Source organism: Erpetoichthys calabaricus, chromosome 3 (genome assembly GCF_900747795.2).
Source record: "Erpetoichthys calabaricus chromosome 3, fErpCal1.3, whole genome shotgun sequence".
Lineage (NCBI taxonomy): Eukaryota > Metazoa > Chordata > Cladistia > Polypteriformes > Polypteridae > Erpetoichthys > Erpetoichthys calabaricus.
The window spans coordinates 211,974,798-211,988,737 of NC_041396.2; the positions used below are offsets into that span (position 1 = coordinate 211,974,798).

The 13,940-nt window shown below is 37.9% G+C and overlaps 1 protein-coding gene across 2 annotated transcripts in view; it reads right to left on the reverse strand.

Annotated features, from left to right (window-relative positions):
- Positions 1-12,318, reverse strand: part of LOC114648622 (glutamate-rich protein 1) — a 70,274-nt gene extending 57,956 nt beyond the window's left edge. The window contains exons 1-2 of one of the 2 annotated variants that reach the window (XM_028797762.2): positions 12,210-12,318; positions 11,979-12,096 (exon numbers count right to left, since the gene is read on the reverse strand). In XM_028797762.2, the coding sequence (XP_028653595.1) occupies positions 11,979-11,997 (19 nt within the window). In that variant the 5' untranslated portion in view covers positions 11,998-12,096; positions 12,210-12,318. The remainder of the gene's footprint in view (positions 1-11,978; positions 12,097-12,209) is intronic. The other variant, XM_028797763.2, reaches the window with a different exon arrangement.
- Between the last annotated feature and the right edge of the window lie 1,622 nt (positions 12,319-13,940).

Here is a 13,940-nt window from a genome sequence, read left to right on the forward strand (position 1 = left end):
CTACAAGGATAGGTCCAGCTTCCCAGGATAAGCCGGTTAGAAAAATGAATAGTGAATGAAAACCATTGCTAACATGGCTGACAAGGTGCATTAGTCTGCAGTCAGTCACCCACATTATAAGCTGACATTCATTCATGCAAATGAGGGGTTTCAGGGGACCCTTTAAAAGGGGCAAACCTGCCAAAATTGCAAAAGAATTACAACTTGTGCAGCCATAGTGAGTGATCATTTGAAGGATAGTAGATACCTAAAACTGCAATGTAAACAGCAACAAACCATGGGCATCCAGAGTCTCTGAGCACTGCAGCAGGATGATGCTATAAATATACCTGCACTCTTCCAATTCAAACTTTGTATGTGATGTACTGATCAGGCTACCATCCCTCAGCTACAGCACAATCCTGCTAAAGTAGCTAAGCATAAGAATCTCATGTGCCTCCTACTATGATTATTAATGTCTGACAGCTTTCTTGTGAGGCATAGGAGACTTAAAAAAAATTCTGCAAACACTTGGAGCCAAGTGTTCATCAACCATCAACTCAGTCCTAGTGAGCACAGCAAATTTCAAATCCTCTCACAGCATCTTGGTGGGATTCAGATCTGGGCTTTGACTTGGCCATTCAGGAATCTTCCATTTCTTCTTTTTAAGTATGCCTTGTTGGATTTACTAGTCTATTCAGAGTCACTGTCATGTTGCAAGGTCCACTTTCGGTTGAGCTTCACTCTTCTGACAGATGGTCTCACATTTTCCTAATCACCAACTTGTACAATGAAGAATTCATAGTGGATTATATTATAGTGAGCAGCCCAGGCCCTGATGCAGCAAAGCAACCCAAAACATATCTCTTCCACCACCATGATTTACAGGCTGTTTTTGGTTTTCACCAAACATATCTTCTGGAACTGTGGCCAAATAACTCCTTATTTGTCCAGAACACATTATTCCAGATATACTGGTCTTTGGTGAACAGAACTGCACAACACAGTACTCCAGATGCAGTTTTCCTAGCACATTACAGTGTCTGCACCAAATAATTCTTGATTTTTACTTAATAATTTATACAGTATAACATTTTGTCTTTTTAATTTTTTCTGAATTTAATTGGACTTGTTACTATGTGATGTGTCACTTTGTCTCCAGACATCAGGTACATGTCAGCCAAAAAGGTTAATGTTTGACTCACATGCCAATGTTGATCACATGTTGATTTTTAACATTACAGAATATTCATATTGATAACAGCAAACGTCAGATCATAGATTTTGTTTTTACCTGGTGTCTTTACTTTAACCTGATGGGAGGACTTAAACAAATTACCGTATATATTACTGTTGCATTTAAGGCAGTGTAATTGCTTGTATTTGTGTTGATCTAATAATATCTTTACCTGCAGAAACATAACATTTTTTATTGCCTAATAAAATTCTCCTTATCTACAGTATTATAAGAACTTAAAATGCAATTTCACTTATATTTAATTTAACTTAATTAACGAGGATACTTTTTTTAGGGTACACAAAAAATCTCTGAACATTTTAACAATTACTTGGTAAAAAACACAACAAATATATGTGCTGCATGTTTCAGACTGGTACAAAAAAAGCAAAGAACGCCACAAAAAATAAGGCTGGAAATATTTTTTTTATCTTTCAATCTAGAATTACTCTTCACTAGAAGCACACTAATATTGCCCTTATATAATACTATATTATTCATTCCTTTCTCAATTGAAGAACTGCAGTCAGGATCCAAATTCAAACCTACTTTAACTGAAACCAAACTGCACCAGAATATTTTATAGCTAAGCCCCCAACATCATAACAAATGCAAGCAACCATTAGAAAGGTATATTCACTTGCCAGTACTAAATTTTCACAGATGGGTATTTCTGATTTGACATGAACAAAGAAATAATAGATCATTTATAGGCGCATAATAGTATTTGGTTTTCTGATTAAAAGCTTGGAAAAAAATATTGAGAATCAGAATTCAGAAACTATGGGTACATCCATGTTTGCACTATTCTTGGCACAAGCCATATTTTCTATTTTTGAGTTAGTCATTTAGAAGTTACCACTCACAGACTTAAATCATATAATATTTTTCGCAGTAACAACTATTCTAAAGGACAATACACATGAATTTAGTGGCATAGTAAGCATGTTTTAATGTGGTTGTGGGAAATAAAGTTATGCTTGGAAAACTGACATAACTTTCATAAAATTTTCCAGCAGCAAGCACTGCTCTGGTATTACTTTTCAATCACTTCTCAAATATGTTACAATAAAATATTTAAAAGTAAAAACAAACGATGTTTTATATTATTTGAAATTGGAAAAAATCAAATTCTCAGTTATAGGATCTGTACAAAATTTTTTCAAAACCTGGCAGGATTTAATCAATATTATTTTAGAATAAGAGAAATAACTATTACCGCATTTAATTCCCTTCTCCATCTCTTATTTACCTATACATTTATTTCTCCCTTTCTTCTATTTATTGTTGCCTTATTAAAAAGCCCTAAGCAATTCTCCTTTGGCTTAGCTCTCCTTCTCAGGGGTGGGGTTTGATTTGTCTTCAATTTTGTTTGGTTATAAATTGATCTATTTGTATGGAATGATTACAATAAAAATGAATAAATAAAATAGAAAAAAAAAAAAATTAAAAATACATGTAATATTTGTCCAGGACACAAATAACTAAAAACTGTGATGTCACATTCAGAACAAAAACTATGACATAGGTTGTTTGATACTGAATAAAATTCAGTCAGATATGCTGACATCGTGGGGAATGTTCAGCATGGAAGAGGAGGCCTTGGCCTTACAACTAGCCACCCAGCCTGGAATAAAGCCACTGCTCAAGCATGAAGAAGGATGGTGGTGGAGGAAGTACATCATCAGGAGGAGGCTGCAAGGTGGGCGAAGGCAGTCTCCCTTGGCAAACAGGGGCAGTGGACACGGTGGGACACTGTCGAAAGGAGGAAGCTTAGCTAGAATGATGTGTGGGCCATGGAGGCAAGGAGTCTGAGCTTTACCATCAGAGCCACTTATGATGTCCTGCCAACGCCAACCAATCTCCACCAGTGGATTGGTGAAGATCCAGGGTGTGCACTTTGCTCCAGGCCAGCCTCCCTCCGGCGATACACTTAGCGCCACAACCAGGTCCTAAAGAGCCGTGCAGCCACAATGGAGGAAAAACGACCTTTCATCAATGCCCTTTCACCACCAATATCTAATCACCTATGGACGATTGCCTTTGCCCAAGAAGGTGCTACACTTACCAGGAGCAACTCCACACAATCGGAAGGAGGCCAGCTGTGCTTAGCACACGACTGGAAACTGCTGGTAGATATTGGCCAACAGTTGGTGTTTCCTCCGGAGATTGCCACTACTACCTTGAGACCTAACATGGTGCTCTGTTACATTATTGAGCTCACTGTACCCTGGGAGGATTCCGTGGATGAGGCATACGAGCGGAAATATCTACGCTATGCTGAGTTAGCTGCTGAAGCGCAACATCGCGGCTGGACCATGGAAGTTCGCCCAGTGGAAGTTGACCTGGGAATTAGGGGCCAGATCCAGTGCACAGCCATCAAAGCTGCATCAGAGGCAGTGGAGAGAAGTAGCCAGTGGCTTTGGATGAAGAGGAATGCCCCATGCTGTGCCCCCAAGTAACAAACTTAGGTTGCCATACATAGGTTCATAAGATGTCAGTCATTTGACACCAAAGCGACTCTCATGACTAATTGGGAATGGGACGCAAGCTTAGGGCTGATCACCCTATAGCTAGGCGCCTCTGGTGAGGGTGTATAGTGTGAAAGGCCGAAACACCCCATGAGCCAGAGGAACACTACTGATGATGCGTACCAATATTCTACAAACTTCTCCAAGTCTACCATTCACCATTCACCGACAAGCATAACTGAACCTATTGCACAAGGATAGTAACATCTCATTCTGTGTTTCATAATTTGATTTCCATTATACACCAAAGAAATATTATGCTTTACAAAAAACATTACTTACCTGACAATTTGATTAGTGTATATTTAGAGGTATAAATGAAAAATATTTGACACCATATGAATATTGGTGTGTAAATTATTATGTATGTTAAAATCTAAACACAGGCACCAACATTTCACATTTATTGGGAGTGCACATTTCACAGATGCACATCCATAACAGCCAACATAAGTGTGATGTCCATATAATCAAGCCTACAGCATTCTTTCTCCCCTCGTTGCATCAAGTAGGACTTTGTCAGGCTGCCTCTTCGCTTGTACTGTTTTTGCTAGAATCTGTACTTTTTGCAGTTGTGCTGATGAAAATACAATTTAGCTTCATGAAAGAGTTGCCCAGGTTTTCATCCTTTTTCCCTGCTATTGTTCATCATTTTCAATGCAATAAGCTTTCATTAACTAAATGTCACAACCCAATTATGCCTAATTATGTTTTCATCACAGTGTGCAGTGTGGCAATCATGAGACACCACACAATTCAATGCAATTAAAAAGTAATTCTCAATGTATCTTGACGTGACACATCTTGATTTTTGAATTACACACATGATTTTTTTCTTAAATGTGACTATTGCTGCTTTTAATATAAAATTATAATACACCCTGGAAAAATAATACACTGAGTTACTTTCATTATTACAATACAATACAAATGGAAGTGCAACTTTGTAAATTCCATCATGGATCAGCATATTTTACAGCACTTTGTACAGTCCACAAGAAAAATAAGAAACATTTTTTTTTTTTTTATTAAACTACCTTGACTTTCAGCCTGCCGTCAATCTCTACACCTAACATAAAGATACCAACATTCTCATACATTCTGAACACTTTGGTAGACATGGGTAATCCATGAAGATGTGCTATAAAACAGGTATGAATAAGAGCCTGCTTTTCAAATTTTGCCCCATTTTTACACCTGTCACTATCATATGTTTTCTATCAGTATTACATCTGGGTATAATGTAGTCCAAATAATTATACATCTACACACTGCAATGCTCCCCCAGGGTTGGCATAATCACGGGAAAGAGCCCACACTAAGATCTTATTGACAGCCCAACCTATGCGCTATAAGATGAAGGACTTTTATCAACTGTCACATTGATTGGCTCAGTATAGACTACATCAATGCTATTTGTTTCTCTTGTGATTTCATAAACTTTATCACAAGTGAATTTTAACCTTTCTTTAACGCAATCTGATTTTGGATGAAAGGAACAGTCACTCAAGAGTTTTACTTGGGTGCTGGGCTTGATCTGACTGATCATCACTGACACAAGCTACTGTATGTGTGTATGTTTGGATTTATTTAGACATTTTACTGTGTAAATGTATACATTGTATGTTTTGTTATATTAATTTTTTTCCAAAAATTAATTTCTGTATCTAAAGTTCCTGAAGTCCATTACTGTGAGGATGCTCTGTATTATGTTTTTATTTACCACTGTGTTCCCATTGTACCATGTTTTTACCAGAAATCCTTTACACTGTGCATATTCTCCACTTCATTTATTAGCTCATATAAAAGTCAGATTATGGAGTTTTGTGCATCAATGTTGCGTCATTCAAGAAGGCGGATTGTGATGCATTTGTGAAATGGTTTTCTCCATAATTACAGAAGACTAAACAGTGCTTGGTATTAGTAAACCTATGTTGCCCTTCCCGTAAGTTGAGTTGAAAGACTTTTCAAACTACAAAGCAACAAAGCATTTTTAAAAGTCACGTATCAATAGAACATGATGGCATTTTATGCTTTAAAGACAGATATTCCGGGGGCTCTTGAGCTCCTGTGCAGCCAAAGAGATAACACCTATGAATTAGGGTTGTCAAATGATTTTTAATCTTGATTAATCACGTTTAACTAAGGTAGTTTTGCAATGTCCAGTAGCCTCCAGGAGTCTCCTATATATGTGACTGCTATACAAGTTCTTACCTGCTCAAATTGTGAACAACTGTGCCTTTCATATAAATCCTTGGCACAATTTTCCCATGTTAAGATAATATGTAAGAACTAGCTGTGTGTGGTCTTTGGGACAAAAAACAACCAGATTCCCCAGCAGTTTTACTATATTAGTGAACTTGGAGAGGTATCAGCTTACTCTTAAGAATTACCTAGTGCAGAGGATGTGGACCCACCTTGTGCTTACTGCTCTACTGGCTTCTGTAAGAAGACACTGGCGATAACCTATCTTAGACGTATCACTGGCATATGAGTCCTATTAATTTTTATCTTGAGAAAATACCTCCAGATGGACCATGTTTTTAGCGACAACTTCAAGCTTTGCCCTCTGTTGCTGAGGTGTTTCACTCACAAATTGTTGAGCTGCGGCGACTGCTTCATTTCATACAGGTCTTTCATAGCAAGTGCCAAAAAAATGTAAAAGTGCATGCATCCGCAGTCTAGTGGCTGTGGTTGACTGTGAGCAGAGCGGACTGCTCCATACATACACACACACACACAGGTCTTTTGTTTGTATATGTCTAATTGTCAGATCTCAATGAATGATACAGTCATATGAAAAAGTTTGGAAACCCCTCTTAATTCTTTGGATTTTTGTTTATCATTGGCTGAGCTTTCAAAGTAGCAACTTCCTTTTAATACACTGCCTGGCCAAAAAAAAAGTAGCCACCAAAAAAAAAAGGTCACACTCTAATATTTTGTTTGACCGCCTTTAGCTTTGATTACGGCACGCATTCACTGTGGCATTGTTTCGATAAGCTTCTGCAATGTCACAAGACTTAGTTCCATCCAGTGTTGCATTAATTTTTCACCAAGATCTTGCATTGATGATGGTAGAGTTTGACCACTGCACAAAGCCTTCTCCAGCACATCCCAAAGATTCTCAATGGGGTTAAGGTCTGGACTCTGTGGTGGCCAATCCATGTGTGAAAATGATGTCTCATGCTCCCTGAACCACTCTTTCACAATTTGAGCCCGATGAATCCTGGCATTGTCATCTTGGAATATGCCCATGCCATCAGGGATGGAATAACCTGGTCATTCAGTATATTCAGGTAGTCAGCTGACCTCATTCTTGGAGCACATACTGTTGCTGAACCTAGACCTGACCAACTGCAGGAACACTAGATCATAGCACTGCCCCCACAGGCTTGTACAGTAGGCACTAGGCATGATGGGTGCATCACTTCATCTGCCTCTCTTCTTACCCTGATGCGCCCATCACTCTGGAACAGGGTAAATCTGGACTTATCAGACCACATGACCTTCTTCCATTGCTCCAGAGTCCAATCTTTATGCTCCCTAGCAAATTGAAGCCTTTTTTTCAGTTTGCCTCATTGATTAGTGGTTTTCTTACAGCTACACAGCTGTTCAGTCCCAATCCCTTGAGTTCCCTTCGCATTGTGCATGTGGAAATGCTCTTACTTTCACTATTAAACATAGACCTGAGTTCTACTGTTGTTTTTCTTCGATTTGATTTCACCAAACGTTTAAGTGATCGCCGATCACGTTCATTCAGGATTTTTTTCCGGCCACATTTCTTCCTCGAAGACATTGGGTCCCCATTATCCTTCCAGTTTTTAATAATGCATTGGACAGTTCTTAACCCAATTTTAGTAGTTTCTGCAATCTCCTTAGATGTTTTCTCTGTTTGATGCATGCCAATGATTTCACCCTTCTCAAACAGACTAACATCTTTTCCACGACCACGACATGGTTGTTTAAGAAATGAGAAGCAACTCATTGCACCAGTTGGGGTTAAATAACTTGTTGCCAGCTGAAAGATAATCGCCCATGCAGTAATTATCCAATAGGAGGCTCGTACCTATTTGCTTAGTTAAATCCAGGTGGTGACTTTTTTTTTGGCCAGGCAGTGTATATGCCATGCCTTATGGAAATAGTAGTATTTCAGCAGTGACATTAAGTTTATTGGATTAACAGAAAATATGCAATATGCATCATAACAAAATTAGACAGGTGCATAAACTCAGGCACCCCAACAGTGATATTACATCAATACTTAGTTGAGCCACCTTTTGTAAATATAACAACCTCTAGACGCCTCCTACAGTCTTTGATGAGTGTCTGGATTCTGGATGGAGGTATTTTTGACCATTCTTCCATACAAAATCTCTTCAGTTCAGTTAAATTTGATGGCTGCCAAGCATGGACAGCCTGCTTCAAATCATCCCATAGGGGACTGTGACGGCCATTCCAGAATATTGTACTTTTCCGTCTGCATGAATACCTTTGTAGATTTCGAACTGTGTTTTGTGTCATTGTCTTGTTGGAATTTCCAACCCCTGCATAACTTCAACTTTGTGACTGATGGTTGAATATTATCCTGAAGAATTTGTTGATATTGGGTTGAATTCATCTGACCCTTGACTTTAACAAGGATCCTAGTCCCTGAACTAGCCACACAGCCCCACAGCATGATGGAACCTCCACCAAATTTGACAGCAGGTAGCAGGTATTTTTCTTGGAATGCGGTGTTCTTCTTCCGCCATGCAAAGCGCTTTTTGTTATGACCAAATAAATCAATTTTTGTCTCATCAGTCCAAAGCACTTTGTTCCCAAATGAATCTGGCTTGTCTAAACAACCATTTGCATACAACAAGCGACTCTGTTTGTGGCGTGAGTGAAGAAAGGGCTTCTTTCTCATCACCCTGCCATACAGATGTTCTTTGTGCAAATTGCGCTGAATTGTAGAACGATGTACAGATACACCATCTGCAGCAAGATGTTCTTGCAGTTCTTTGGAGGTGATTTGTGGGTTGTCTGTAACCATTCTCACAATTCTGCACATATGCTGCTCCTGTATTTTTCTTGGCCTGCCAGACTTGGGTTTAACAGCAACTGTGCCTGTGGCCTTCCATTTCCTGATTCCTTTCCTTACAGTTGAAACTGACAGTTTAAACCTCTGAGATAGCTTTTTGTAGCCTTCCCCTAAACCATGATACTGAAAAATCTTTGTTTTCATATCTTTTGAGAGTTGCTTTGAGGATTCCATGCTGTCACTCTTCAGAGGAGACTCAAAGGGTAGCACAACTTGCAATTGACCACCTTAAATACCTTTTCTCATGATTGGACACACCTGTCTATGAAGTTCAAGGCTTAATGAGCTAATCCAACCAATCTGGTGTTGCAAGTAATCAGTATTGAGCAGTTACATGCATTCAAATCAGCAAAATTACAAGGGGACCCAAACTTTTGCACAGCCAGTTTTTCACATTTGATTTAACTTCATACAACTAAATGCTGCTTCACTAAAAATCTTTGTTTGGAAAACACCCCAGTACTCAGATGTTCCTAGGAAATGAAAGACATACCACTGTTATCTTTTTTGTTGAAAGTAAATTATTATGCAGGCTGAGAGGGGTTCCCAAACTTTTTCATTTGACACTGTATCTCTCAGTCTCGTATCTTTAGTTATTTTTTGTTGTCTACAATCTGATGCAAACCATTTTGCAATAACTAGTGGCAGTTAATGCGTTAGATTTTGTTTTGTTCATGGATATAAATCAAGTTGTACATTCATGTATATAAGTCTTAATTACAGCAAACTACTGATACTGCGGCCACTAGGAGGCATAAACCTAATGAAACAAGTCCCAGATTCAAATACAAGTGTTTATTAATTCAAATACCTTAACAAAGGCTGCCACAAATTACACAACTATAAGTATTCAGTCCTCTTCTCTTTATTCCTTCTCCTTGACTACTCCAAGTGAGCTTTGTCTGGATCTCACCCAACTCTAACTTGCTTGGATGAGGTTGAGGTTGTCTTTTATCTTAGACCTGGATGTACTTCTGGTGCTAGGGCTTTGCCCATCTGGGTCAAGCTATAAACTATAATTTCCCTCATGCCCTGTGAGTGTTTATTTGGTTACCAAGGTCCAGGTCTGCTGCCATCTAGCATACTAGGGGAGACTACAGCCATCTCACATTGTCTCTCCTTGGCCTTCCAATGCACAGGCATCCTGGCCAGGTAACTGTCTCAGCTCCATGTCCACTGGGGTGCCAATACACTCTTCATAGAGTTGGAATCTTCTGCCAATTTACTGGAGAGAATACGAAATGTTCAGCTTTTCCTTTCTCCTGGCCAGGTAATGAACCCATGCTTATCCTGCATGATGTGCTAGCCCATGGGTGCTATCCTTCACAACACATACAGTAAATGATTAAATATCACAGTGTATGTTTAGGTCAATGGTTTTCAACCCTTATCTTAGTGTAGCACTTCCAGGAATTGAAATATTTTGAAGTACCACCATTTTCTTTCAGTCTTAAATTGTTAGGTATTGAACTCTTAGGCACAACTAAAAGTGGTATTTCTTAACTATCACCACTCACCCTCATTCTGCATTTAGGGATTTTAACAAGTGGTTATAGTTTTTGTTTAGTTGTACAGTATACATCTTTTATTTTTTCTTATGCACATCATATTCTTTCTTTAATTAATTTTAATTAATTACGTTTCATGCAAAAACACAGGTATGGTTTGATAAGGTATAAAAATTATCCTAAAATGTCCATATTTAACTTACAAAAATATAGTTATATACAGTATGAATCCATATCAAAAGAAGCAGAAACAAAAACTCATTGTTTTATTGGTTTATTTCTGCCTTGTGTTTGATATTGGCTACGTACACCTAAACTGCCAGCCACAATGGATACAAAATATAGCTTATCTGAGGGTTATTTTTTCCCCTTAAGTTTTCAGTAACAGCTTAATAAATGGTGTGGAAAAAGGGTAAACAGTACAACAGATAAACTGATTTGTATATCCTGTTAAATTAATATAAAGCTATGTATTTTAATATATTTATGTTTATCATGGTACAGGAGAGTGGTGACATGTTGCATGCTGGTGGGACATACAAGAAAGAATTTCTCTGTACACATCACCATATTAGTATTACTATGATAAGATTGTAAAAAAAAAATTCTGCCTGGTGACAACTGATATGGGATGAGTGAGTTGAACTGGGACCTCACTCAGGTTTAGTTTCTACCTTGTGCCAAATGCTAGTTAGTTTTATCTTTTTCAGGATTCCTGAGAGCCAGAGTCTAACTTTTTGTCTTTTGTTTTCTTTTGTCATTCTACCTGACATAACTATTTGATGAGCTACACTACATTAATTGAAAATGTGGTGCCCAACAAAAACGATATTACTATACTAGTGATGTACAATTAATCTGCAATTTTGCCTATAAATACACAAACTTTCTTTTAAAAGTCAAACATATAGGTAATCCTAAATCTCTCTATATCATGTTTTCATTCTAAGCAGCCGCTTAGAATTAAACTTTTTGTCAAATACTGTAATGTAACGCTTCTCTGTGAAATAATTCACATAAATGTAGAGGGAATTGATCTATGTTATACTGCTCTTATGTTTTAATCCCACTTTTCAACTATGCAAATAAAACATTCATTCATACCTTTCCGTATAATCTACATATATTTGCAAACTGTCCCTGTAAAAGAAAAACGACGTAATCGCTTATGGATTTTCTTTCGGCTTGAATCGCTACGTCTTTAAATAACTGTCTTTTCAAAGAAAAAAAACTTTACATATGTTGAATCATAAAATGCCACGTGAAAAAATAAAGCAATGCGCCGAAAGAAATCCATTGCTCGAGCCGATCAATGCGGCTGAGGGACAAGTAGCTTCCCCATTGAACGCAAGTGCGGGAGCATCTGCAGCACACGTGCGGTCGAGAGCGCGCAGCTGCGCACAGTTCCGGGTTTCATACGCCGAGGACGAGCTTAGCAGAACACGGTCATTCCTTACCTTACTGTGGTGATGTTGTATATAAGGAGCACGTGCATATGTTGTTCTAAAAACATAGGGGGACTAGCGATAGATATGGTACGCAGATAGAATCATTGTGAAACGCGCACGGAGAACAACCAGCAGTGAACAAATGACTTACTTTAAATATTGATTTACGTGATAACGCAAATTTGTGTCCCTTACCTTCTTCTCTGCTAGACATTTTATCGTCAGAATATCCCAAATTGAATCATCCGTCTGAAAATATGAAAATTGTCCTTTTTCCAGCAACTATGCTCTACTTTCCGTATTGTGTTTCACTCTGCGGATACAAATGATTGATTAATCAAACGGGGTACCCCCTCTGCAGCCCTTGCAACTCTCGATTCCGCATGATCCATCCTATTAGCCATTGCTAAACATGAAGTAACTGACCTTTCAAAACGACAATTGGCGAGTGAAAAAAATAAAATATCGCGTACAGTTTCGACCTTACCAATATGGCATTCGTACAACTCGCACTGCGCGGTCTCGCGTACCCGCGGTGCTCGTGCCTGTTTAGCCAACCTACTGCGCAAGCTCACTGGTGGCCAGCTGTGGAAAAGGGTTTGACAGCAGCGCATGGAAAGCGCGACGGGAATATCAAATACCGAGCCGTACTACAGCATCAGTAGCGGAGCATAGCCAATTAAACACAGCTCTGCCTCTAAACTTAAACTGCCGTACTCAACATGTAAACGGAGATCTGATTACAAGGAATTTATTAGAATGTCAGCGCTGAAGAAGGTAATATTTACCATTTATTAATTGCAAATACCTGTGGAAAAACTCATGGGGCTGGGCGTATAATTCTTGTTATAAAGGGATTTTAAGCATGGCTTTGGAAATTCGCAGTAAGTATGCGTCAAGCCAAAATATGCACCGCGTGGTTAAAGTAAGTGCTTTTAAATGGAATTAAAACCACGTTCTTTAAACCACATTTTTCTTTACTGCTCTTGATAAATAGCCGCTCGTATACTGAGGCAGGTGCTGATGCCGGGGTGATTCGCTGTTTGCAAAAATGTAAGGTTTGGTCAGTTTGTAGAACGTGTTTCTCGTTAAGATAATGTTTTCTAAGAAAGCGTCTATTTCTTCATAAATAAATAAAGCAACTCTTTTAAAGTTAATATTTGTAAAATCGCGGTAATATGCTTTGTTTTCAGGATTATTTTAAGAGAAAATGGACATCTACAGTATTTACAGTATGGGTTAAAATTTGAATCTGAATTATTTGTATTGCCGTAACTCACTTGCATTCACATTTGCCCACTTATATGCATTTTTGCATGTGAGTTGTAAAATAAATATATTGGTTTCGATTACTGGAACACGGGCAGAACCACTATCATTTACAGGAGAATCTGAGGCTGTGCATGCATGCAATATGCGAATGTACGTTATGAAAGACTACATTTGCTTTTGTTATATGAGTTACTTTAAATGTTTTATTGTTTCACATACACTTTGGTAATATTTAGTTTGCCTTATTTAAGTTGTTTCTAGGCAAATTTCTTAATTTCCTTTTTATCATTATTTGATTTCTTGTATCCAGATGGTACCTCTTGATAGCTGTTTCAAGCCAAGCTGTCATATAATTCACTCTGCTCTGTGACAAAGTTGCAGGATTGTTTTTTAAATATTATGTAATCTTTTTAAATTTAAGAAATGAATATTGCTGTACTTATTGTATCTGAAACTCTCTCTCCCTGTTGCTAATTGTTCATGTGTAAATGTTATACTGGGTAGATAGTCAGAGGTACGGTACATTGTAAACTTGTTACATAAGTATTCAGAATGCTGAACTGTACTGTAAAAGTAGTACTTGGTAGGACAAGAGCAGTTTTGTAAATTGTATCAATGTGATTGCAGTACCTCCTACTGCAGATAGTTGGTTCAGATTTCAAGTAATGCTAAAAAAGCAAATGCATTTAAATTATAAAATTAAACATACATAAATAAACAAAAATTGTGTCACTAATGTGACTGCATGTGTATAAAATTAGGAAAAGTACATAATTAGAAATGCTATAATAAAGCATATTCTTGTCTGTTTAGCAATAAAAAAAACTATTACTATATCCACTTTGATAAGGTAAAGTCTTCTATTCATAAAAAAAAAAACACAAA